Genomic DNA, 27,204 nt, shown 5'->3' on the forward strand with positions numbered 1-27,204 from the left:
GAGACAAATATTTGCATTATATATGCCATATCTGAAACCCATATCTAGTCTTCAAGACTTAGTTCAATAGCATTCACCTTCAGGATACTATCAGAGTCTTGATTCCTACCCATGAGAGATTTCTCACATCCCCAAACCCTTCACCTCTTAGCTGCTCTCCAGGATGACATGCGGCTCACTCTGAGTTGTTGCTTGTTATGCGTATAGAAGTAGAGAGGTCTTGTTATGCGTATAGAAGTAGAGAGGTCTTGGTGTGGAGTCTTCATCAGACAGGATGGGCCTGTTGGGTTTTCTGTCATGCAGTGCATAGCCTGATGAACTATACTTGATAGATACATTCATTCAATGAGTCAATCAATACATGAATAAATGATGCAATAATCAACCAGTGTACTCTTTGAATTTGAGTATTAACACTACATTCTGTGGTTTGAGAATTTCAGTTGTATTCATTTTTGTTATGCATTTTACCTTATGAAGTGCTGTCCTTTGTAGTTAGCTTATGAGGTCTCTTGAAAGAAATCTCTCTCTCTCTCTCTCTCTCTCTCTCTCTCTCTCTCTCTCTCTCTCCTCTCATTCATTCTTCCAAGAGACAAGTTACAAGTCAGAATTTAAAGTATTTGTTTCACAGGAATGCTCTGCTGATAGCCACTTCTAAAGTCACATGACGTAACCTGTTAAACACCATGTCAAAACATGAAATCATCAAATTTAACACCCCTGAAATACTCTTTTCTTAGGATAACTGAAAATCATTCACATGGCCTCTGTCCCCTCACCTCCTCCAAGGCACATGGCTGATGAGTTTTTCTCACTTATCTCTGCTTGTGAGTTCAACAAACTTTTCATGCTCCTCCCGGTTTCCTACAGGTCTTAGAAATGAGCACAGCTAATACAAAACAGTAACTTCTGGCTTCTGGTCATGTTTTATCACAGCTACAAATACAAAGTCAGCACACCTTGTCCTTAGCTCCATTACTGTTCCAGAGATGGCTTCTTTCATGCCTTCGAAAGAGAAAGATAAGGTTTTTGTTTTTTTGTTTTTCTGCTGTATCCAAATACCCAGCAACACTGATTGGCTCAATAATCATTTTTTTTAAACAAACAAGAGTGGATCCTCAGTTCAGTCTATAGCTATAATTAAAGCAATCTTTATCCTGCACAATTACAATTTTAAGAATTAGGTAGATTTCTGTGGCAGTTTGAATGTAATTGGCCCCCATGCTCTCACAGGGAGTGACATTATTAGGAGGTGTGGCTTTGTTGGAGTAGGTGTGGCCTTGTTGGAGGAAGTGTCACTGTGGGGGCTTTGAGGTCTTTTGCTCAAGCTTTGCTCAGTGTCAGTTTCCTTCCTGTTGCCTGCAAGATGTAGGGCTCTCAGCTACTACTCAAGCAACACATCTGCTTACATGCCAACGTGCTCTCCATCATGATGATAATGGACTGAACCTCTGAAACTGTAAGTGAGCCACCCCAATTAAATGTCTTCTTTTATAATACCATGGTCATGGTGTCTCTTCACAGCAATAAAATCCTAAGACAGTTCCAATATCAAGTTCTTAATGCAGTGTAATTTGTTTCCACTCAGTCAATACCTGGCACATTTCTGTCACATGATTTATATTCTACCTGCCATCTGAAACACTTTTCCTCAAATTATCCAAGCTATCTCTCCCCTTACTCTGGTCCTTACTTAAAATATCACTTTCTTGAAGAGGGCTCAAATAGCCTTCCTACATAAAAGAAAAGTCTCTACATGTATTTTATCTCCTTACCTGCTAAGATGAGTTTTCTGTGGTGCTTCTCTTCACATAGCTAATTTCTGGTTGTTTGTGCGTCTAGTGTCTGACCCCCAGTCATAGTTCGTGATCTTTCAAGGTAATATCTATTTTATTCAACGCTGTGTCCCCAGCCCCTAGGATCTGACTCATGCAACAACTAAAGTATTCTTATTTAGTCATTTCCTGAGTTATGAATATCCCTTAAGGTATAACTCAAAAGCTACTTCCACTGTCTGAAACACTGGCCAGAAATGTTAATTTACAAGCCTAAAAATGTTCACAGAACCAAAACCTATGAAAATGAGAGACTATTTTAAAATTTAGTTAACAGTTATAAAGTATTGATAAAATGCTTAACTAAGTACACAAAGGAAAAGCACAGTAAGTGAATAATGAAAAGTAGATGCATTCATTCATAGTTCATAGTGTAACAGAAAGGAAAGAAAACAGTTTGAGTGCAATTGCTCAGAGGGGTTTCCTGGGCTTGACAGTTGTTCAGAGTAACAAAATGAAGCAATGACATTGATTAATAGCTGGGTAGAGGTCTGACAAGGTGGCTAAGTGGTGTGTAAGATTTGTAGATAGGCGTCACTCCAGCTTCAAGTCACAGTGCAGCAAGAGACGTAGAGGGTGGGGGCAGGAGAAGCGGGGATTTCAAGCCAACTTCAGCTACAGCAGGTTGAAGCCACCCCGGGCTACATGAGAACCTGTCTTGAAAAGAAGATAAGAAGCCAGGCAGTGCTGGTGCAGGCCTGTAACCCAGCACTAGACAGGCAAAGGCAGGCGATCTCTGTGAATTCCAAGCCAGCCTGATCTTCAGAGCTAGGGCAGGACAGCTAGGACTGTTACACAGAGAACCCCTGTCTTGAAAGACAAACAAGAAGAAGAGGAAGAGAGGGAGGGAGAGGAGCAAAGAAAAGCAGAAAAGAGAGTCAGAATGAAAATTTGTCATTATGTTTGTTATGTTTGCAGTCAACTTAGTTCTTTGATCATGTCTTTGGTAGCTGTGTCTTGCTTCACATGAATGAACATAGAGCCACTCCTCATGTTTTCTATGAAGTATTTTCCTTTGTATGCTATGAAGACAGAACTGATAACAGAGCTAAAATGTCTTATATTAGGAAGACATTTAAGGAAGACATTTGTATAGATTCACTGCCCTATGTCACTTATATGAAATAGTTTAAGTAAGGATACAGTCGTGGTTGTGGATATGATGTTCCTTTTGGAACCACGGTGGTAGCCGTGTCCTCATTACCTGTCCATTATGATCAGTTGACAGTGAATATGCTCTGCCATCTATGGTGACATCTTGCTTGTACAAATAAAGCCTGTCTGGGGGTCAGAGAATGGAGCTTGCCACTAGCTAACCATAGAGGTCTGGAGGTCTGTACAGGTCTCTCAATGTCGTCTGCCACACACCGTAGGGATTCTAGCAAGTCAGTACCATCTCTCTTCAAAGTCAGATTTCAATCATGTAACAGAGGAAACAATTAAAACAACTTCCAGACTCAGCCAGTAAACCAATACACATCTCTCTGGTCATGATAAAATTCCATGCAATTTCTTTGGCTAAGGTTTCTCAGATTAATTCCCACATATGGTATCTATATCTCTGTCTGAAGCTAGGAAGTTGCTACTTTAATTTTCAAATGCATTATTCTGTTCCCCAGGCCTGTCTTTTAATTGGTTCTGACTGAGCCTTTATACATATCATGCAGGTTACAAGGAGAACTCACTTTCATTTATCACTTTCTATCTCGATGTGCAGATAGAATATTTTTCTTGAAAATTTTATTTTAGGGTCATTTTAAGCTAACAGAAAAGTTGAACAAAGATGCAGAGATTTCCCATAATCCCCTTACTTCTGCACATGTGTAGTTCTCCCTTTCTCCCATCACAAAGGAACATTTGTTATAATCAATGAGCCAAAAATTGATGGATAACCTCCCAAATCCAGAATTCACACTGAAATTCACCTTTGGTGTCATACATCATGTATATTGGGATAAGTGTATCATGTCATATATCTATCATTACAGAGCAGGGCACACAGAGACTATGGAATAGTTTCACTTCTTAAATCCTTGATGTTGCAATGATTCTCACACTGTCAGCCACTGGTAGCCACTAATGTTTTTGATGTCTCTACAATACCACCCTTTTGGAAGGACAGTCTTTTGGAATTGTATAGTATGTAGACTTCTCAGATTGCCTTCTCTGGTGTCTTTTCATGGCTTGAAAACTCATTTTTTAGTACTGGATAATGTTCTATTATTTAAATATACCATGATTTGTTAATCCACTCACCTACTGAAGGACATTTCAGTCATTTCTAAGTATTTGCAGTTATGAGTAAAGTAGCTATAAACATTTGCGTACAAGTTTTCAGGTAGATGTAACATTTCAGCACATTTGGGGAATAGCAAGGGGCAAAATCTCTAGCTAAGTTTGACAGCTCCTGACTGACAGCTGTAAGAATCTGCTGGCCTGTCTTCTAAGTGACTGGACAATTGTGCATCTCACCAACAGCAATGGAAATGCTTGCAGCCCTATGTCTGCCCCAGCATTTAGGTTTATCTATGTTCTAGTATTTGTTCTTTTCTATGCTCTAGTCCCTAGTCTTGTCTTTGTTTTCACATTTGGTCTTGTTTGTGTTCTAGCATTTGGAATTATTTTTGGTCTAGCATTTGGTCTTGTCTGTCTTCTGAATTTTGTACATTTCAAGAGGTGTATGGTGGCATCTGATTGCAATAGTCCTTCTTTTGGTGGTAGGACTGGCAACTGAACTCACAGCTTTGCACATACTAGGCAAGTGCTGGACTGCGAAGGTCCGGCCTGTATCAGTCCTATGCTGCAGGGGCCATCTGTTACAGACTGAAGTCTTTGGGGTTGTGATCAGAACCAGCCGAACATCCCAGCTCCGTCTCTGAGTGGGGGAGTTTGGATGAAGGAAATCCTAGCTACCTAACAACATTAAAGGATGAGACAGAGACATCTAGTCATCTCAGGGGGCTCTCAGGCAATACTGGAGACCATGGTTTATTGAAGTGTCCTCTTACGTAGTTATCCAAAAGTTGGGGTAACAGCAGAAGACATCTATTATCATGTATAGAGCTGATATCAAATATTTCCTTTGATCCTAGAGGCAAGTCCTAGACATTCAGGCATGTCCCACTAGTCCTCAGGCACATCTCACTAGCCCTCAGGATGGGTGTGGGTTCACCCAGGGTCTAGGTCTTTTGTTATACAAAGTAGGAGCCATTCCCCATCATGACCAGGCCATCCAGAGGTCAACATCTAAAAGACAATAGGAGTTCTGAACTCCTAGAATTCTTGGTTGGGCCGAGCATTATATTTGAGACATTATATTTGGGCCCTGACACTGGATCACCTGGCCATATCACCAGCCTTGGATTTTATCTTACACCCTTTGCAGATATTTCTTTTTCTATGTCATTTTTCCATTTTCCTGAGGGGTATAACATTTCAAGAAAGACATATTTATCAGACAAAAGAGGAGTACTTCCTTGACTAGAGTGGGTAGTGGGTACCATGGTGCTCTTGATGTCCTGGAGATGCTCATTCTGATTCTTCCCCCATCATTCCTTACAAGAGATCTGAAGTATATTAAACTTGTTTTCTGGTACAATTTTCTCTACTGGTCAGGGTTCTTAGTTGTAAATAGTACAGTGATTGTAATTGTTTAAGCAGAAAAACAGTTAGGGAAGCAGTGTTTCACAGACTGGGAAAAAAAGAAATGAAGAGAAGGAAGACATGATCAAAATTGTACCCCAGGGAGAGCATATATAGATGTGTCCTTTGGTGATGTCACAGGCATGTTACTCATGAGTACTTTTCTGAATTTCTAAAGTTCCTCTTCTTTCTTCATTTCTTTGTATTATCATTCCACTAAATTCAAGTTCTTGGGACTAGCATCTGACTGGCTAACTCTAAATCACTACTCCCCTAGTAGTGAGATTTCAGGGAAAACAATACAGTACCCATCTCCCACAGCCATCTTTCATCATGCAGAAGAGATGTTTAAAGCAATACAAGAAAAAAATGGAGAAAGAAGCTGCCACCTACCACACTGCCCAACTCCTACCTGATTTGTTCAGGTATTTCAAGTGCCTCAATGAGAAATTTCTTTTAAAAAGGGAGTGGGGGCAAGACAGCAGGCATTATAAAAAACAACTTTGTCCCCAGGAAGAGCTATGCAGGTGTTTGAAATGCTACCTATAAATTACTGTATTCTTTAGCATTGTGTGATTTCTGTGGACAGCATATATCAGCTTTTTACCTACAAAGAGTCTATTTTTTCCTAGTGTCTTCAGAATTTCTACCGACTTGTGAATATTTTTGTTTACTTTCAAAGCATCCTTTCCTTCCTTGATCTATCAGGTCACTCCCCTTTGAAAATTCAATGAAGCTCATCAGTGGAGATTTCCCAGAAGATTTCGTTCTCATGGGCCTTACCAAATACCCATGGCTGGATCTTCCTCTCTTCTTTGTCCTCCTGACCTCCTACATGTTCACACTGCTGGGAAACATTGCTATTATTCTGGTCTCTCAGCTCGATTCCCAGCTCCAAAGTCCTATGTATTTCTTCCTTACCAGCCTCTCATTTTTGGATCTTTGTTTCACCACCACGACTGTCCCTCAAATGCTATTTAATTTACAGGGGCCCAACAAGAACATCACTTATATAGGCTGCATGGCCCAGGCCTATGTGTTTCATTGGCTAGGCTGCACAGAATGTGTTCTGCTTGGCATCATGGCCCTAGATCGCTATGTGGCTGTGTGCAAGCCTCTGAGGTACTCTGTCATCATGGACCACAGGCTTTGTCTGCAGCTGTCAAGCACTGCTTGGCTCACGGGCCTGGCCAATTCACTACTACAGTCTACACTCACCATACAGTTGCCCCTGTGTGGGAACCAGGTGCTGGACCACTTCTTCTGTGAGCTGCCTGGGCTTATTAAGATGTCTTGTGGGAACACCACAGTCAATGAGATTACTTTATCAGTGGTGGCCACATTCTTGATAATGGGTCCCCTCTCCATGATACTTGTGTCTTATAGTTACATTGCCCAAACTGTATTTCGAATTCCTTCTGCGGCTGGGAGACTTAAAGCTTTCAACACTTGCTCTTCGCACTTGCTGGTAGTGTCTTTATTTTATGGGCCAGGTATCTACATCTATATGCAACCCTCAGAGGATGGCTCCCAAGACCTCATCAAGGTTTTGACTCTGTTTTACTGTGTCATTACTCCCATGGCTAATCCTTTCATCTACACTCTGAGGAACAAAGATGTCATAGGAGCTATGAGGAGACTTCTGAGGAAAACCATTTCAACTAAGGGGGTATGAAAAATAATTCTTTATTCTGAATGGGAAGGCCCAACAATAATATGAAACATCCTTTTGATTTTGTTTTGTCTGAAATAGGGAATTACATCTGCTGCAGCCTCTAGAATGTTGGGATTACAGGTGTGCATTAGCACACCCAGCTTAAAGGTTTACCCTCAAACCTCTAATGTCAGGAAGGGGTTACATCTTGATGAGTTCTTGGCCAAAGGGGTCCCTAGACTCACAAGTTACTGCCAAGGCTGTTGGTTATCCTTCCTGAGTGGTGAAGACACCACTTAGTTATGTCATAAAACATGAAGAAATTGGGCTGGCACCCAAAGAGAAGCTTCACTGCTGCTAAGTAACATTCATGGTGTTGGGAGTTACTGTGAACAGTGCTGGAGGAGAAAAGTAACCAGTATCACCCAGCTACAAAACCTGCAACCTACACCAGGGACTGCCTGCAAAAATAAGCTGGTGCAATAGTGGCACAAAGAGCCAACTGTTTTTTGAAGAATTAGATTTAAGGACTACTCCATGAGATGGAACCTGAGGTAGTTTTTTGGTTTTGTTTTTTTGGTTTTTTGAGACAGGGTTTCTCTGTGGCTTTAGAGGCTGTCCTGGAACTCGCTCTGTAAACCAGGCTGGCCTCGAACTAACAGAGATCCGCCTGCCTCTCGAGCGCTGGGATTAAAGGCATGCGCCACCAACGCCCGGCAAAAGACCCAGATCGACGAGGATGGGATTCGAACCCACGCGTGCAGAGCACAATGGATTAGCAGTCCATCGCCTTAACCACTCGGCCACCTCGTCAGCACATGGAACCTGGCATAGTTAACAAGGTCAAGAATCTGCTATTAGGTAGATCATGGGCTTGGATGGGTGGGTGGGGGAACCTACTACTATTATTCTGCTAAATGAACATAGCAGTAAAATGGTATCAATAACATATTGTTATGACCTATTACTCAGTTGTCATCAAAGAAGCTTGTTTTTGCAATAGATAGTGATTAACACAGAGGCCCACAACTAGAAAATTGCAGAGAATAAGACACTTCGGAGCACTCAGCCCTAAATGAGATGTCTTTATCAAACCCCTACCCTCAAGGCTCAAGGATCTATGCTGAAGAGGAGACAAAAAGATTGCAAGAGCCAGAGGTAAAAGATGATTCCAAAGAAACAGCGTTTTCCAGACACAACAGGGTTGATTACACATGAATTTACAGAGACTTATAGCAGGCACAAATTTAAGCCAGACAAAATCCCAGTAAGGAGGAGGGGAAGTGGGCGCAAAGTCCCACCCTAACTAAGAAGCTGTTTGCAATTGGTACCTCCTAGGTCAGGGAAAATCAGTTTTGTTTTATTTTTCCAATGGAGTGACAATGAGGTATGTTAATCACACTCCAGGACAAGCATCCTGCCAGGAGTAGCTGGCCTACACAATGGAACCCATATTTTTTGTGTGCTTTTTGTTTTGTCTCGTTTTAGTATTTTTTGTCTTACTATTTTTTGTGATTTTCATTTGTTGTTTGTTTTGAGATTGGGAAAGAACATGAAGTGTATAGTTAAGGAAGGTAGGAAGGATCTGATAAGAGTTGGGCGAGGAGAAAGAATATGATTAAAATATATTATGTGACTTCCCCCTTATCAGCTGCAGTCCTTGGGAAAGGAGCCTCACATCTGACCAGGGCAACACGGTAGAGCTGGCTCTGACAGTGTAAGTGTGGGTGAGCTGGTCTTGAGGGTATGAGAGCAGGAGACTGGCCCCACCCCTTGCTGCACAGGGTAAACTAGCTGGGGCAATGATGGAGAGCTCAACCTGGTAGTGAGGACAGGGGAAAGCTGGTGGGCTGAATAACCCTGCAACCACCCAGGCTCAGAACCAGGTCTAAGTTGGCCCACCACAATACCCACCCTATCTATGATCTGCTGGAGCACAGGAAGGGACTGGTCCTGCAGATCCAAAGTTACAGGATCTCCAGGACACAGGACAACAACACGGTATCCAAGAGGAGTCCCAGTATTGATAGAGTAGCCAAAACCAGAAGCCTTGAACCAGACCAATGATTCTTTGCAATGAACACTTTCAAGTCAAGAGATATGGACAAAATGGTACACTGTGCAACTCAACGTGTCACACTGCAGCTTCAACAATGGCATTTTTCTTTTCTCTTAAATTTTATTTTATTGGGGGGGTTGGGGGTTTGCAAGGGCAGAGGGTGGATACCAAGGGATGGGGAAATGAATGGAATCAAGATGCATGATGTGAAAGCCACAAAGAATAAATGCAAAGTATATAATGGAAAAAGTATACAGTGAAGAATCTTAAATAATAATAAAAAGCCTTGAAAAGTCAAGTCAAGAAAACCTTTACTTATGACTATATTATAATCACCTTCATAAGAAAATATTTATAAGAAAGTTGGGGTGAAAGTGCTTTTGAATTTGCAGTATCACATTACTGAAAAATGCCAAGGGCATGTGAAGTTCTTAAACAACAGATCTGAAAGGAATAATCTAGAAAAGTGTTTTTTACTGTGTTAGAACTTTAAAAACCTAAACATAATGGCCAAAACTGTATGAAATTTTCTTTAACATAAAATTACTTTTGTGAGTTCTTACATCTAAGCACTTAAGGAACTTATCAAATAAATAAAGGACATATCAAGAGCAAAAGGAAATGGTATCAAACAATAGTTCTGATTCTATAAAGTGTTAGTGTGGTTGGTAATTACGTTGGGTCTGTACCACATATCACAAAGTATAGCAAGTCAAATGTTAAAATTATAAAGTCACATTTTTATTTATAAATATATTTTCTATTTCAGTCTTTGAAAAGGAAAATGTACATATCTGATGGTTGAATAAATGGAAAACAGGAGGCAAGACTACAAATAATAAATGTATATACCAAGGTGAAAAATGTACCGTGCCAGGTATAGAGGCACACCGCTTTCAGCCCAGCCTTCAGGAGGCAGAGGAAGGTGAATCTCTCTGAGTTCAAGGCTAGCCTGGTTTACAGAGTGAGTCCCGGCTAGTCTACAGGTCTGTCTGGGCTACAAAATGAAACTGTTCAAAAAAGAAAATTTCACTAGAGATTAGGGAGAACAGCAAGGGAGGGGAACAGATGAGGACAAAGTGTACTGTCGCATTATATGATGATAATGAAGGAGAATGGGGATCTTGGCTGGCCTGGAAAACAAGGAATTAATCTTCTTAGGAGAAGAGTTGTTTCCCTAGCCTTTTCCCAAGAACCTTGCAACTGGTGCAGATTGCTAAAGGCAAGTGGGTAGGAGTACCGAGAGAGAAGCGGGGGACCTTGGGAACCTAAAGTTCCATTCAGAGCCCTTAGGAGGCTCCCACTTCTGGGGCCCCTTCTGTCTCCTGGCTGGAACCCATTTGTCCATCTGATTAGTTTGTCCCTTCTGCTCTTTTTCTCTTTGTGGTCTTTGCATCTTGTGTTCCCTGTGTCTTCTTCGCCTGTTACATCACTTTCCAGTCACATTTGCTTTCTCTGAGTGGGTCTTCCTTCCAGAGTACACAGTTCCTTGTGCACCCAACAGAACATGTGCCATGCTGAAAGCCACTACTTATTCTAGCCTAAAACGTTAATTTTAAAGCAAAAACATGTTTATTTTAAATTTCACCACACTTGGAACCCCAGAAAGTGTGAGGCGGAGACAGGAAAATCAGGACTTCAAGATCTGCCCTGCCCTTCCACAAAAGGAAAGAAAACTCATCCCCACCACACACACACATACACACACACACACACACACCAACAAATTTAACAAAACAAACAAACAAATAAAACAGAATATATACTATGATAGGTGATAGCCAAACATTGCAGCAGTGGAGGAGTTATTTTTAGAATACAATACTATTGAAGGTGTACATTGTAATATTTCAATAAGGGCCCACATTGTAAAATGCCCAAATCAAGCTAAGTGTGACATTCATGATGTGTGTGTGTGTGTGTGTGTGTGTGTGTGTGTGTGTGTGTGTGTGTGTGTTTGGCTGGAGCACAGACTCCCCTTTGTGGGTTCATGGTCTTAGTGGCAATTGAAAAATGAAGTCATAAAGGAACAGGAGGACAGCATACTGTAGATTAAGAGACACAGCCGGTGACCTGGAGGTCTCAATGGGTAGGTACTGAGGGGAGGGAAAGGAGACAGAAGTTACATTTTAATACAACAAGTGAAAACTAGATGTTATTGTTTTAAAAGAACAAGTGAAAAATAGTCCCACAGATAGGTAAGAAACCAGGAAAAAGAACCACCTGGTGCCCAGGGGCTTTGTTCTTTGTTTTGATTGTAAGAATGAAAAATTGCCCTCCTGTCATGGCGATGTGGACCTTGAGCTGGAATGCAGACCTCAGCTGGTTCCTCTCAACCAAGGGCAAACATTAACCTGAATACTATTTGGTTAGCCTTGTACTCAGTGAATAGTTGACCTGGGTGGCCTAGAACTCAGACGTGTCTGAGAGGAAGGGATGTTAACCAACTGGGGATTGTTGCCAATTATGTTCCAGCTTTGTAAGATTTGTAGTTGTTTAAATACTGTCTCTTTTTTAACCGTGCAATCAATCACAAGTCACCTGTGGCTGTCATTTACTGAGAGGCCAGAGCTAGTTAAAGCTTACTCCAGCTGTGGGAGTCCACCACTTGAAAATAAGATACTAGGGAACTTCTCATTATAGTGTTTGAGCTGTGACTTCATTTTAGAAATCTTTGATTTCCTGTGTCTACCAGGACACTGACTACTGACCCAACCACTTATTTCAGAGGAAACCGACATGTTAATGTTCACGTATCAAATGATGCCAGGAAGACAATGGCTGCAAAGGGCCCTTTAGTTGCCATTCTTCCTGCCAAGCAATGCCTATCATGCTGGCTAATTTTGTGTCAATTTGACCCAAGCTAGAGTCATCAGAGAGGAGGGAGTCCTACTTGAGAAAATACCTCCGTAAGATGGGGCTATAGGCAAGCCCATAGAATATTTTTAAAATTAGTGACAGATGGGGTAAGGCCCAGCCCACTGTTGGTAATATCACTCCTGGGCTTGGGGTTCTGGGCTTATAAGAAAGCAGGCTGAGCAAGCCTTGGGAAGCAAGCAAGTAAGCAGCGCTCCTCCATGGTCTGTCTGTTCTTGTCTCTAGGTTCTTGCCCTGTTAGAGTTTCTGTACCAACTGCCTGTGATAATGAACTGTGATATGGAAGTGTAAACAAAATTAAACGCTTTCCTCTCCAACTTGCTTTGGGTCATGATGTTTCATCACAGAAATAGAAACCCTAAGACACCTATCATTGTGAGAACACTTAAAACCTTCTGTCTTATTAAAAATATGTGATGCAGCATTATTAACTATATTCACCACACTGTGTTATAGCTCTTAAAGTTATTCATCCTATGTCACTGAAGCGGTACACCTCTCTACCAACATTATATCATTTTGAAAATCCTGCAGCTCCTTGTAGCCATTGTTTACTATCCACTTCAACAAACACAACTTTCTAGGAGTCTTTATATAAGTGACATTATGGGTTTATGCCAATAAACAATGTCTTTCAGGTTCACCCATGCTGTCAGAAATGGCAGAGTTTTCTTTTATTAAGGGCAAATATGCAGGTCATGCTCATGGGTACATGTAGTTCCAGCCTTTGGGAAGTCGAGGTGGTAGGATTTCTTCTTAGGTTTAGGAGATGGAGACCAACCTGGGCAACACAGGGAGTCCCCATCTTATGTTGCTCAGTGGTAAGTCACTTGGCTAGCACATGTAAAATTTGAGTTTGATTCCTCAGCACCACAAAACAAACAAAAATTAACAGTAATATATAGTGTACATATATATGTGGATATACATATATTCGCACATATGTAATCACTTTCTCTACATGTAGTTTCTATGTCGATTAAGTTGATTCCATATTTTGACTATTTTCAGTAATGTTACATGGAATTCAGATAGGTCTTCTTCAAGGTACCATTTTTTCATATACTTATTATTCACTATTTTTCTTTTTTTGTAATTGTCCATTTAAGTCCTTCCACCAATTTTAGATTATTTTCTTGCCATTTAGGGTGTGTGCGTGTGCATGTGTGCATGTGCGTGTGCGTGTGTGTGTGTATTTTGAGTGTTAGCTTATTTACATATGTGTGGCTTGCAAATATGCTCTCCCATTCCATAGACTGCCTCTTCACGCTATTGATTGCTTCCTTTGCTGTGCAGAGCCTCTTAGCTCAATGTAATGGTGTTTTTCTATTGGGGGGGGTTGTTTCCAATTATTTTTAGAGCAAATCCAAAAATAGCTAACTACAAATTTATATCATTTTCACTTACATTTTTGTTTAGTATTTTATAGCTTCATGTCTTATATTTTAGTCATTAATCCATTTGGGTTGGTTTTTGGTTAAATTATGAGATAGAAAACTAGTTTAATTGCTTTCATTGAGAAGTTATTTTATTTGAAGATGTTCTCACTTAACTGTTGTGTATTCCTGAACCTCTTGTCAAAGATCAATTAGTAAAAATGTGGATTCATTTTTCAGTTTTTTATGCTGATTCATGTCCATTTTTGTGATATTGCTATGATATTTTCATTACTATAACTTTGCAATACATTTTGAAACCAGGAAAAATATTGCCTTCAGTTTCATTCTTCCTTCTGAAGAGTACTTTGGCTGTTTGTAGGCTCTTGTGGTTCTACATGGGTTGTTAATAATGGATTGATGTCAATCTGTCTTTAATTCCAGAAGGCTGTAGCTTTTTATGAAAACAGGTTCACCAGAGTTTCATTCCTCAATAATGTCTTCTTAATTGCTCCCTTGAGTAGAATGTAGAGGTTTTCTTTTGTTTCTTCTGATTAGCTTTAGTTTGAAGTCTATTTTGTCTGATATTATGATAGTGACTCCTGTTTGCTTCCTGATCCCATTTAATTGGAGTAGTGTTTTTACATCCTTTAATCTATCTTTAAAAATAAATTTCTTATAGATCATAGAAAAATGGGTTTTGTTTCTTAATCTATTCAGCCACCCTATGTCTTTTATTTGGAGAGTTAAGAACATTGATATTAAAGTTATTATTGAAAGGTATATGTTGATGCAGTCATTATGCCCCATTGTTTGTATTCTTAGTCATACTTTGTATTTCAGTAATCACAGCATCATTTGCTCTCTTTCTACAGTCTCTTGCCTTGATCTTCTCTTCAGTCTGAAGCATTGCTTCCAGTATTCTGTTTAAGGTTAGTCTGCTCTATATTAATTTTTAAGGCCGTTTGGATAATGGAAAGCTTTCCTTTCTCCTTCAACTATAGCAGATAATTTAGCTGAGTACAGTAGTCTAGATTGGCAGGTGTGTTGGGGCCCGAATATGATATGTCATTATAGGCCTCAGCTCAATTCCAGGAGCTCAAATCTCCTATTGTCTTTTAGATATCAGTTGGTTACCTGCAGATGGCCTGGCCACAGTGGAGAATGACTTCTAGTTTGTGTAACAATAGACCTAGGCCCCACACCCATCATGGGGACATGTCTGGGAACTAGTGAGACATACCTGAAGACTACTGAGATGTGCATTAAGAGAGGTCTGGTTCAGAACACACAGGCCCAAAGACATCAGTCCAAGACAGATGACCCTTGTAGCATAGGACTGACACAGGCTGGACCCCAGCAAAATGACGCACAACATGGGGCCTGAGTGGGGGGAGAAGTAATGGACACCACAGAGGAGTGGACATCACAGAAAAGTGGACACCGCAGAGGGGTGGACACGGCAGGTGTACCAGTCTGAGAAGAAGCTCGCAGAAAAAAGAAAAAAGAAGTCAGGTGTGGTGAGTGAATGGCATTAAGTCAGGAGTAAAACTATATAATTGTAGAAATAGGAAACAGATAATTGTAGATATAAAACAGGAAGACATTAGTCAACTGACAAAGAAGTGAAGTGGGTTAGTTAACCCTAAGACTGAAAATGTGCACAAGTATAGATACAAGACAGAAAAATGTCAGTGGGATGATAAAGAAATGAAATGTAAACCAGGCATTCGTGGCACACGCCTTTAATCCCAGCACTCGGGAGGCAGAGGCAGGCAGATATCTGTGAGTTCGGGGCCAGTCTGGTCTACAAAGTGAGTTCCAGGACAGCCTCCAAAACAATACAGAGAAGCCCTGTCTCGGGGAAAAAAAAAAAAAAAAAAAAAGAAGTGAAATGTAATGAGTTAGCCTCCGGAGTAAAAGATGCAGATAACTGTGGATGTGAAGCAGAGGAATATTAGCCAGATGATAAAGAGAAGTGAGTTAACCTTGAGAGTAAAAATGAATATAATTAGAGACATGAGACAGAGTTATTAGTCAGATGATTGTATATTTACTTGTGTGTACCTTAATAGCCAGGAGAGCTGACATAAAGCAGAAGCAAGTACAGAAAATTTTAGAGTTTAAAAGTTTTAAAAGGATCTTTCCCTCTCACAAAAGCCACCACCGCAGCTATATCAGAGCTGTGCCAGGGCTTGGGAAGAAAAGCGCGACTGAACATACACAAAGGACAACAAAAATATCTGCCCCTAAACTAGTTAGCAGTGTGATAGAGACCTCTGTACCAACTGAGGAGCCGCTAGATGAGAAAGTTACAGGGCAGAGAGACTGTGATGAGTATAAAGAGAGAGTTATTAAGTATCAGGATGGAGATACTCTAAGTACCTCCCTCATTTTTAACTCAAAATACAGAGAGGCAAAAACCTAGTGGTAATATTCAACAAAAGCTTGAGAGATTTAGTAAACTGGCTCTCACAGGAGATAAGAACTTTACAGGTTTCCTCAGATCAAAAAATGTTCTTTTATCTACAACAATATCAAGCATAGATCAGCCTAAGGTACAGGCACATAACAGTTCAAAAAATAGTAAAAAACAAACAATACATCTAAATATTCTAACAAAACATTTCAACTTCCCTGGTCCACACTCCCCCACTCAGGGCCAGACCTCGGGCTGTTCGGCTGGTTCCAAACACAGCATCAAAGACATCAGTCTGAGATGGATGACCCCTATAGCATAGGACTGATACAGGCCAGACCCTGGCACAGGTGAGATCTTTTAGAATTTGAACACATTGCTTCAGCATTTTCTGGCTTTCAAAATTTCTGTTGAGAAATCTGCTGTTACTCTGATGGGTTTTCATTTATATGTGACTTTGTGTGTGTGTGTGTGTGTGTGTGTGTGTGTGTGTGTGTGTGTGTATGTCCCCTTACAGTTTTCAATACTCTGTGTTCTGAGTACTTAGTGTTAACTATGCTACACCACAGTGTGGGAGGGAGTCTTTTCTTGTCTTGTCCATTTGGTGTTCTGTGTGCCTCATGTATCTGAATGGGTATGTCTTTTCTTAGTCTGGAGAAGTTTTCTTCTGTGATTTTTGTTGAAGATCTATAACACTGAACCAGGATTCTTTTCCTTCATCTATGCCTATAATTCAATGATTTAGTCTTTACACGATGTCCTCCAGTTTCAACATGTTCTTTTCCTTTTTAAATTTTTTGTTCTTTGCTTGTGTGGTCTAAATCCTCTACTTTATCTTCAAGTTCTAATATTCTGCCCTGTACTTATTCCATTCTACTTGTAAGGATTTCTCTTTTCCAGTTGGGTTACTAAATTGTTCAATTCCACTTTCACTTTAGTTTGAGTTTTCTTCAGTATTTCTATCTCTTTAGTGAATTTGATTGTACAAATCCTGGATTGTCTTCATTATTTCCATCTGTCTCATGTTTGTGCTTTCTTGAGTAAAACTTAGGTGTGTCCACATCAGAAACAGAACAAAAGAGGTCCACATGCCCAAGTCTCATCACAAAAAATAAGATGAAAAAAAAATCAAGATTTCCTCCCTCTAATCTACCAGTCTTATAGGAATGTTCTCCATAAGAGTTACTGTAAGTGTCTGAGAAAATTCTGAAGGAAGATTTCAGACTCAAACAATGTGTAAAAGCAAAGAGCATTTATTATACCAGCATATGTGGGATCGTTTACCTGCACAAAATAGCAAGGACCCGAAGAGGAGCGTGCAGTCTCCCTTCAAGCACAGCTAAGGGGAGTTGCAGAGGCAGTTAGGTTATTTCAAACAGCAGTTTACACTAGTATATTTCTAATTGGCTGAAGTTTAATCTTATCATTTTTGGACACACTTGCACAAGCTTGGGATTTGTTTTTGAGACACTGTGGGGCTGATTTAGACCTTGTGTGTGTTCTCTCCCTCCTCCTTGAATGTAAAGGACATTGTAGGTAAAAGGCACTTTGTGGAAGAGACACCTGTTTTACCCTTCACGGAGAGGGGCAATTTAAAATCAGTTATAAAAAGTGGGGAAGAGTTTAACTCCTTTACTATGTAGATGAACCCCGGTACACATAACTTAAAAGGGCAATCATGAACTTCATCCAAGAATTCAAGGAGTTTAAAGAAGACAAAAAGAAATAACTCAATGAATCTAATTAAGGAAAGCACCTAAGGGGCTTTATTGGAATATCATATTTAAGGAGTATTGACTATTTTGTTGAGTTTTTCTATCCAAAAGGCATATTGCTTCCTATTTGTGTTCATATTTTGCCTTTTAAAGAGTTCTGATGTTTCTCTCAAGTAAATGTGGCACATTTCTTGGTCTTAAGTATTTTTTTGTTGTTGTTTTTGTAGCTGTGGCCTTTCACTTACTGGAGACTGATTTTAGTGTTATTTATATCCTAATTTATTCACCTCGTTAGTATATTTTCCTCAATGACCGTCGTGTCTTTTCAAATGTATAATCACCTTACCACCAGTATTTTTTTTTGTTAAGGACACTTGAGAAGAATCATTGAAAAGGTGATCAAAACCACAGGTTGGGTTTGAGGAGACTATCCACGCCGAGGAAGCAGAGCTGAGTGGGGAAGGGTCCGAGAGAACGTCTCCCTGAAGTATCACTAATCTCAGAGATACCGAAACACAAACTCGGAACTGAGCAAGGACGAGAATATCATACTTCCCGATTGGCTCAGCACGTTCAGACAGAAAACCCCAGCCTTCTGGCGCAGACGCGAGGAGAAACCACAGAGTAGGACGCTGAGGCTTGGTAGAGTGGCTCCTGGAATGCGCGAGCCTAGCGCCCGGGCTCGGTCGTCCGCGAGGGCTTCCGGTTTCTCCGCGGTCTGCATTCCCCGTTTCTGCGCAGGAGCGCCCCGGTGAGCGAGCTGCTGCTCCCGGCTGCATGCCGCCTGGTCAATGCGCTTAGAAAATGTCTGGAACTTGGGGGAAAGCCACCCGGGACCTAGGAACGCTGCGAAACTTAGATTTACAGTCACAGAACTGGGTAGAAGAAAGGCAGAGTAACCTCCAACCTTTAATCGTTATGAATGATTGAGTCTCCGCAAAGTCCAATTCGGCATAACTGTTTTGTGTATATGATTTTATATCACTAGGCATCCGGCTTTCTGAAAAAAACTTGGAAAGCAGCAAGTCGTGGGTACCTAGTTGTCTACTCATCGATTCATTCAGTTATTTTTATAGTCCTGGTATTAAACCTCACACATGGTAGGCAGCACTTGCTCTTCCCGACGCCATCCCCTTGTTCTAAAGGTTTTATTTACGTTGTGTTTTACTTTAGGAGTAAGTGGAGATTAAGTTTCTTACCAAGCCGTACGTACCCCCCAAAGTCCTGAAACAACTTGGCGTCGTTTTCACTTTTGTCTATTTTTGTGAAAGTACATGTACTTCCACCGAGTACAGTAATTAACTGGACGGCAAGCTTTCAACTTAAATTCTTAGAATACGAAGTATTTGTTTATGATAGTTTGTGCAAATAATGGTGGCTTATCCCTTAGGTCCAGTCTATAAGGAGTATAAAAGGGAGTTTTTACTTGAAACACTGGTAAATCAAAAAAAAAATAGCCATGATGGCATCTACTGGTGATACCGAGATCTATAAGAACCGGGATGGAATTTTGGAAATAAAGATGGAGGAAGAGGGTAAGTATATCACCAGACAAGATTGGAGCCTACCAAAGAACATTTATAACAGAAAAGTCTTCCAAAAGTACTTCACACGGTTTTGCTACTAGGAAACATCTGGTCCCTGGGAGGCTTTGGGCCGACACCAGGAACTTTGCCAGCAGTGACTGAGACCCGAGACCCACACCAAGGAGCAGATCTTGGAGCTATTGGTGCTGGAGCAGTTCCTGACCATCCTGCCTGAGGAGCTTCTGGCCTTGGTGCAGGAGCAGAACCCCAAGAGCGCAGAGAAGGTAGTGACTGTACTGGAGGATTTAGAGAGCGGGATGAGCTAGGATACCGGATAAGAAAAAAATGTGGTTTCTGTTCTCTAAAATTAATTGTGGATTTGTAGGCCACAGTTAATTGTAACATTATTTCACAAAAGCATATTGACATTTAGTGGATCCAAAAGGGGCTGCAGTTTCGTGGGGATTTGGGGTTGAATTTGTATGTTACAAGCCTTGAGCTTGTAATCTTCACATCTCTCCTCGTTACAGGTATGCACCACCACTCCTGTCTGGTCTTAGCTTATTTATTCCTTTTCATCAGAGGGATTGTATATTTCTGTGTTAAGATACAGAATTTTATGTGACGAATATGCTGCTTGGTTTAGAAATACAAGATTTATACTACAAAGAGAAGATATAAGAAGGGAGTAGGAGGCAGTATTAGAGAGATGGTGGTAATAAGGTAAAAAACAGCCTCTTGTAAAGGGTATTACATAATATAAAACAGGTAATTAAGGAATAAGGTTTTGAGCTGGGCAGGAGCACATGCTTGTCAACTACACTCAAGGTGATAAAAGCAGTTGGATTGAGAGTTTGAGACTAATTTGTACTACATAGCAAGACCCTGTCTCAAAACTACCAAGAGCTGGGGCTGTAATTCAGTGCTAGAGGACTTGCTTAGGATGCGCAAGGTCCTGCGCTTCATCTCCAGTACTGTGATAGCTATGTACATGGTGATGGGGCTGTTACTATCCCTAGTAGAAACCTTGGGGAGGATACTAGCTGTTAATCCCTCTTTCTCCCCTCAGCAGGACTCCAATGCTCCAAAATTTGAATTCCTCACCAGTGCTAGGGTGGGACTTGTCACCCTGGTGCCCATAAGAAACCCTTCCCCTGGGCTGTAAGCATGCTCAAGGAACTCATTGATTGGCCAAGCTAGACTTAGATGGGATCTCTATTTGGTCTGTTCTAAGTGCCCTCTCTAATGAATAGAAGCTTGCTCACATCACACCAGGAAAAGTCATACAACATATATCCACTGCCCTGATTCCGCATTAAACAGTTAAAAGATGGAAAAATCTAAGTCATAATTCTGAATGAGTGAGATGTGGAAGCAGAATGGAAAGTTAGATGGGAGAGTCAGGTGGACAATTCGTGATTAAAGACCCGTTTGTGTTGGAAAGGTGAAGTTTGTGTAGAAAAGTTGAGATACAGAGTTCATGACATTGATCATCAATCTCTTGGTTTAAATTTTCTTCTAGTTCAAAGGCTCCATATCATTTCTCCACAGTCTAAGTGAGCTATAAAAATTATGTAAAAGAGGCAGAAGAGAGAATCATACTTTTTTTTTTAATGACAAGACTGGTTTTCAACCAGTGGTGATTTCTAGCCAAAGAAGACCTTTGGCAATTTCTTGGAAAAAATTTGGCTGCTATAACTGAAAAGGGCAGATAGATTCTACACATCTTATAGCATATAAGCCAGCCTCAGACAGCAATAAATGATCTTACTGAGAGTGTGTCAGACGAGCTAAACTTATGAATCTTAGTATGAAAAGTATGAACCTGTGAAATAAAAGAAATGGAATCAAGCATTTGTGTATAAAACAGATGGGAGAGAGAAAAGGAGTTTGTGCCAAAAAGTTTTAAACAGGGCCATGAAATCATGGCTACAAAGTACATGGTGTGACTTGGATAAGAACTGAGTGGAAATGATGACAGAAGGCTCTGGGGCCAGACATTGTGGCTCATGACTATAATCCTGGGCCAGTCAGTATAGCCTTGGCTTTTTAAGCACAAAGATAGGCATTTGATCCCCAGAATCCACATAGAAACTGCTGGGCATGGTGGCACACTTCTTCAATTCCAGTGCTGGGAAGATGGAGAAAGGCAGTTCCCTAGAGCTCACTGGCCAGTCAATCTATCTTACTTGTGTTTCAGGCCAGTGACCAGCCTTGTCTCAAAAAATAAGCAGGCTGTTCCAGAGGGCTCACTGACAAGCCAGGCTAGTCTGCTTGGTGAGTTGTAGGCCACTGAGAGACATTATCTTTAAAAAAAAATAAAAAAAGTAGATAACACCTTGAGATCTACACCCTAGGTGGTCCTCTGATGCACACACATATACACACAATGAAGAAAGGAAAAGTAATCTTAGTAGTCAGGTAGAAGACACAAGAAGGTCAGGAGATCAAAGGCAGCCTAGGCTCCATTCTGACAGGGGGAGGTTCTGTGTCAATGGAGACATCCTTACTGAGGAATCCGTCCTGGGCTGTGTGTGCACTAAGGGCTTGAAGCTTGTAAGAGAACTGTGAAAAAGACACTTCTGACAGAGTTAAAGGCTTTACAGTTATTGAATACCAGTTTTGTGTAACACGCCATCAAAGACACTTGGAATGCAGCAGTGAACGTCATATACAAGGTACTGTTCTTATGCAGATTCCAATCTATTGAGAAAAGATAGAGGAAAAAAGATTGCACAGATGTAGAAGGTGTTAGATGTTGAAAAAGCTACTAAGAACAATAGAGAAAAAGAGCAGGGAAGAAATTGAGGGTCATGCCATTCAATAGACAGGCCACAGCGTTCAATCAGAGAAAATGCCAACTGCATACCTTAAGTGTTGCTGGTATGCCGAGGGTAGAGGTGAGTTTTTGAGAAGATGAAAGAATTAAAGAAATTGTATCATGTAGAAACATGCAGACCATCATACGAATTTAGATTATGGTAGATGGAAAGTCAGTGCCTAGCTTTGATCAAAAGAGGAATATAAAGTAAATTTTAAAATAATCACTCTGGTTGCTATATTCGGTAAATTCTACAGTGGTGATGGTGGGGGAGGTCCATAGATAAAAAGAAGACTTAGTGGAAATCTATTAACTAGAGAGACAGGCAGTTGGAAGTGGATACTGGGAACCCAAAATTCCAGTCCTCTGAAGAACAGCAAATGTTCTTAACTACTGAACCATTTCTCCAGCCCCTTCTTCCTAAATTCTTTTTCCTTCTTTCTGCCTTTTTTTCATCTTTCTTTTCATTTTTTCCCCATCTCCATCCTTTGAGCACTAGATAAAGACGTAAAATAGCCAAAAATTAACAGAATTTAGCAGTAGTGGGGAAAGGAAGGTTCCCCAGAGGGGGTGACATTTTAAGATGACCTTGACAAATGAGTAGGATTGAGGCAGGCTGATTGCTATGAAAAAGCCAGGTGCCAGCACTAAGAGCAGTAGCCTCTTGGTGGCTGTTATTAGAGTACATCTCTCATTTCTCTCAGGCCTCAGTGCAAACGGAAGAGCAGAAAGTGTTCAGGAGAGGGGGCCTTTAGGAGCAGAGCTAGAACCCAGTGAGTCCCTTCGACTTGTGAAAGCCATGCAGAGTGTGAAGCCCAAGAGGAGCAAGGTAAGCGAGAAAGGAGCAGAAGGGAAAGCAGAGCTGAGACAGAACTCCAGGACTTGGTATTTCCCACCATTTTCCCATTAAAGTCAGGAGGGCCTGTCTAGAAATCTGATGCGCATGTGTAGACTTCTAAATATCATGGTTTGCCACTTTAGTTATTTTTTCCTCCATCCCTCCCTCCCTTTCTTCCTTTCAAACTCAGAACCTCATACATGCCAGACAAACACTATATCTCTCTAAGGTACATCCACAAACCCCTTTTCCTCTTGGAAAATTAGTGATTTTCTAAATCTGGGTTTATTCTGTTTAATTTCATTCTTCTGATAGTTGTAACCCTTTATTCTGACCTCTGCTATTTGTAGACTTTGATCTATTAAATAGTATTTTTGTCTTTCATTTGGACTGTATCCTTAGTCCTTTTTGTAACTCAGTCTTTGCTCCATGCTGTGTGCAGCTACCTAGAGTCTGGGAGAAAAAGAAGTATTTATCTATGAGTGAAGGAACAGTAAAGAGAACACGGCAGAAATGGTAAAGGAGGGGAAAAGACAGAGACTCGCTGCCTTCCTCACCCCTGCTTCCTCTGATCTTTAATTTAATAGGTAAACTGGCCTGTGGTTTTAAAAGAAGGATTTATAAAAATTATCCAATGAAGTTTCTGTGCCATTAATTCGTCTAGTCTCCTCCCCAATTCTGAAGTAAATTGTCACTGTTTTTGGTTTCGTATGTGTCCTTATAGAGACTTTTTTTCTTTTCTTTTCCTTTCTTTTCTTTCTTTTTTTTTTTTTTTTTTTTTTTTTGGTTTTACAAGACAGGGTTTCTCTGTATTGTTTTGGAGGCTGTCGGTCCAGCCCGGCCTCGAACTCACAGAGATCCACCTGCCTCTGCCTCCCGAGTGCTGGGATTAAAGACGTGTGCCACCACTGCCCGGCCCTTATAGAGACTTTTTATATTAAACATTTTCTTCTCCTTTAGGCTATGATAGTAGACTGTTAACATTTTTTTTAACAGCTGCTTAGTATTAAGAAGTATAGACAAACCACGAAGCAGGTTAGCCAGCTGTTACTGATGACATTTATCTTCAGTGTTTTGTTATAACAAATAGTGCTATAATAAATAACATTGCATGAATTCCTATCTGTAGTACTGTGTGCCAAAAGTTATGTACTGTTATAATTTCAGGAGATATTGTGAAATTGCTTTCCTTAACAATTTGGATAAATTCACACTAGCGATTTCTGTACCCATTTTGTGAGTACAGTGTAATACCAAACTAATTAGGTAAATCCAGTGAGTAACAAATTATACCTGTGCTGACAAAATGGCTCAGCAGGTAAAAGCGCTTGCTATGCAAAGCTGACCACCTGAGTTTATCCCCAGAATCCATAGTAGGCAAGAATCAACTCCAGGGAATGGAGTTGGGGGAGTGGGCGTGGAGGGGAGGGAGAGGGAGCTGGGACTGACATGGGAAGCAAGCTTGTTTCTAATTTAAATATATACTAAAAAAGTGTGAAAAAAAAGAATCAACTCCAAAAATTGTCCTTTGACCTCCACACATGTGCCATAGCATGTGCACATTTACACATAAAAATCATAAAAAGCTTTAAAAAATTGTATCTGTGCTGTTTAGCTCATTTTTGCATGATGATGGAGTAGTATCTCTTCCTGTGGTAAGGGCTGTGTGTCTCCTTTTTTGGAAACTGTGTAGTTTTCTGTTGAGTTATTATCTCCTTACTCATTTTTGGAGTGCTTTATACATTTGATTCATCTTACGTCCCAACGCAGCTTTATAGTTTGTAGTGGAAACTCTGAGGTCTTATGTGACTTTCATTTGCATAATTTTCTGTTGCTAATTTCATAAGCTACCATTTACTGCCACTGGAGAGTGGCTAACACAAAGGCTCCTTCTTATAGTTTCAGGTGTTGGGACTGGAAATGAGTCCAGGAATATAACTCTAAAGCAAGACCTTTGTGAAGGAATGGAAGCCAAACAGAATACGCTAGCAGATTAGCAAAGGATGCATTACAGCGTGAGGAAACCCGTGATCCTGGAGAAGAGTTTTCTGGAGCTTCCAGTGAGGACAGCCGGCCTCTGCATAATGAAATGGGGTACATTTGCCTGAAAACTCAGACTGGTGAACACCAGAACATCTCTCCAGGGTTGAAATTGCATGGATGTGGTGACTGTGGAAAAACTTTTAGTGAGCACTCATGCCTCATAGAACATAGAAGTGTCCACACTGGAGACAGGCCCTACAGATGTGGAGAATGCAGGAAAGCTTACTGATGGACTGTGTTTGTTTGTCACAAGGTGGTTCCTACTGGAGAGAAACCATGCAAGTGTAATGAACGGGCCCGGGCTTTTGGCCAGTGGTGAGCTCTTAACCAATACCAGAGACTTCATTCAGGAGAGAATCAATACCACTGTAATGAATGTGGTAAAGCATTTTGCCAGAAAGCAGGTCTCTTTTACCATCTCAAGAGCCCCAGAAGAAACAGACCTTATCAGTGTCTTCAGTGCAATAAAAGTTTTATGGCCATTCCACACTAAACAGCACCAATGAGTTCACACTGGTACAAAACCCTATGCGTGCAATGAATGTGGTAAAGCTTTTGTTTGTAACTCATCTCTTGCTACCCATCAGGAAATGTACCACAAGAAGAAACCCTTCACTCAAAGTGGTCCTTCACTTTAGTGTGATATCTGTGGGAAAGCTTTTGTTCAAAAGTCAAGTCTTATAGAACATGAGCAAATTCATACCTGAGAGAGACCCTATAAATGTACTGAGTGTTGGAAGGCCTTTACTCAAAGGTCAGTTCCAATGAAACATCAGGGATTCCACACTGGGAAAAGGTCCTACAAGTGTGTGTGTGTGTGTGTGTGTCTGTGTCTGTGTCTGTGTGCAAATGTCCACACATATGCCTACATGAGTTTGTGTGTACCACTTATGTGCAGGTACCCAAGGATGCCAGAAGAGGGTATTGAATCTCCTGGAAATAGAGTTACAGGTGGTTGTGATGCTCTCTGAGTGGGTGCTGGGAACTGAACTCAGGTCCTCTGTGAGAACAGCAAGAACAAGTGCTGCAGTCTCTCCACCCCACCACCAGTCACTGTATTCTACAGTTCTAAAATGTCTCAGACCTTTCTCCCCTTAAGACCTTTGTTTCAAATATTTGTAAATACTCCTTGAAACATTTTTTATCTTGAATTCTTGAGAATCTTTTTTATTTTTCTAAAAAGATGTATTTATCTATTTATTTTACTTTATGCATATGTGTGAAAGCCCCCATGTATGTATGTGCATCCCATGTGTGTCTGGTACCCACAGAGGTCAGAAGTGGGCTTTGGATCCTCTGAAACTGCAGTAACCAAACTGGAGTTCTCTGCAAGAAGAGCAAGTGCTTTTAACCACTGAGCCTTCTCTCCAGTCTATTGTTTTTGTCTTTTGGGTAAGGATCTATGTACCATGGGCCGGCTGCCAATCTGATATATAATTGAGGATGACCTTAAAACCTGAACCCCATGGCAGGAACCATCACACCCAGCTGGGGGTGGAGGTAGCCAACAGGATGGCTCAGTGGGTAAAAAGTGTTTGTCACAAGGCCTCACAACCTCAGTTTGGATCCCAGAACCCACATGGGAGAATAAAAACTCTGAAACCCATGTGCACACATACCCACACACAAATGCTATCTTAGTTATTTGTTTAACGTCTTTAGTGTGTGGGGGGGTGTAGGTGTAAGTGTAGGTCAGTGAAGCTACCCAGGGAGCCAGAGGAAGGCATCGGAACTCCTGGAGCTAGAGTTACAAACAACTGTGAGCTGTCTTATGTGGGTGCCAGGACTTGAACTCACGCCCTCTGGACAGCAGTAGACACTCTTAACCACTAAGCCATATCTCCAACCCCAAAACTTTTAAAAAGAATGCTGAGAGGAACAACAGAACACTGAACATTTATTTTAGAAAAGAATAGTCTGAAATTGGTAAGTTTCTGTCTCAATAAACAAAATGACTAAGAGCAAAGTAAACAGCAGGCACAGAGAATGACATGACAAATATTCGTGAACCTTGTCTCTAGCTGAATACTTGTATTTAGAATATAAAAGAACTTACCAAATAACTGTTAGCAATTCATTTAGGTATAAACAAAAGCTCTAAACAGATACTTCATGGATGGTGTGTATGCCCAACCAACCGTCATTTTTTCTGGATCATTTGTACACATTTCACGTCCCATGCCCCTTCAGATTGCCTTAACTTTGTCCTCTTTCCATGTTTTTTCCCCAATCACTTATCAACGGAGTTCATAGTAGAAGGAAGGAAAGAAAGAAGAAAGGGAAAGAAAGGAAGAAAGATGGACTCGTACAATCACGGGGTTAAACAGCAAGTACTGGGAGACGATGTTGTGTCCTTGGTGGGAGTGTAGACAGAGCAGGTCAGGAGTCATGTGGAGGTG

General features: G+C 40.8%; 1 protein-coding gene, 1 non-coding gene and 1 pseudogene across 2 annotated transcripts; 2 read left to right on the forward strand and 1 right to left on the reverse strand.

Annotated features, from left to right (window-relative positions):
• The first annotated feature begins 6,207 nt into the window (after window positions 1-6,207).
• Window positions 6,208-7,152, forward strand: LOC101838110 (olfactory receptor 2B11-like). The gene has a single exon (XM_005086666.2). The coding sequence runs from the start codon at window positions 6,208-6,210 to the stop codon at window positions 7,150-7,152; it is 945 nt and encodes a 314-aa protein (XP_005086723.1).
• A 710-nt stretch (window positions 7,153-7,862) lies between these two features.
• Trnas-gcu lies at window positions 7,863-7,944 on the reverse strand. The gene has a single exon. It is a non-coding gene; the product is annotated as a tRNA-Ser (tRNA).
• Window positions 7,945-18,334: 10,390 nt separating this feature from the next.
• On the forward strand, window positions 18,335-25,952 carry LOC106022594 (annotated as a pseudogene).
• Window positions 25,953-27,204: the final 1,252 nt, after the last annotated feature.

Source organism: Mesocricetus auratus, unplaced genomic scaffold, assembly GCF_017639785.1.
Source record: "Mesocricetus auratus isolate SY011 unplaced genomic scaffold, BCM_Maur_2.0 Super-Scaffold_100013, whole genome shotgun sequence".
NCBI lineage: Eukaryota > Metazoa > Chordata > Mammalia > Rodentia > Cricetidae > Mesocricetus > Mesocricetus auratus.

Excerpts from the sequence above, each read along its gene's own strand:
- LOC101838110 (XM_005086666.2), top strand. The coding sequence starts at position 6,208 with ATGAAGCTCATCAGTGGAGATTTCCCAGAAGATTTCGTTCTCATGGGC.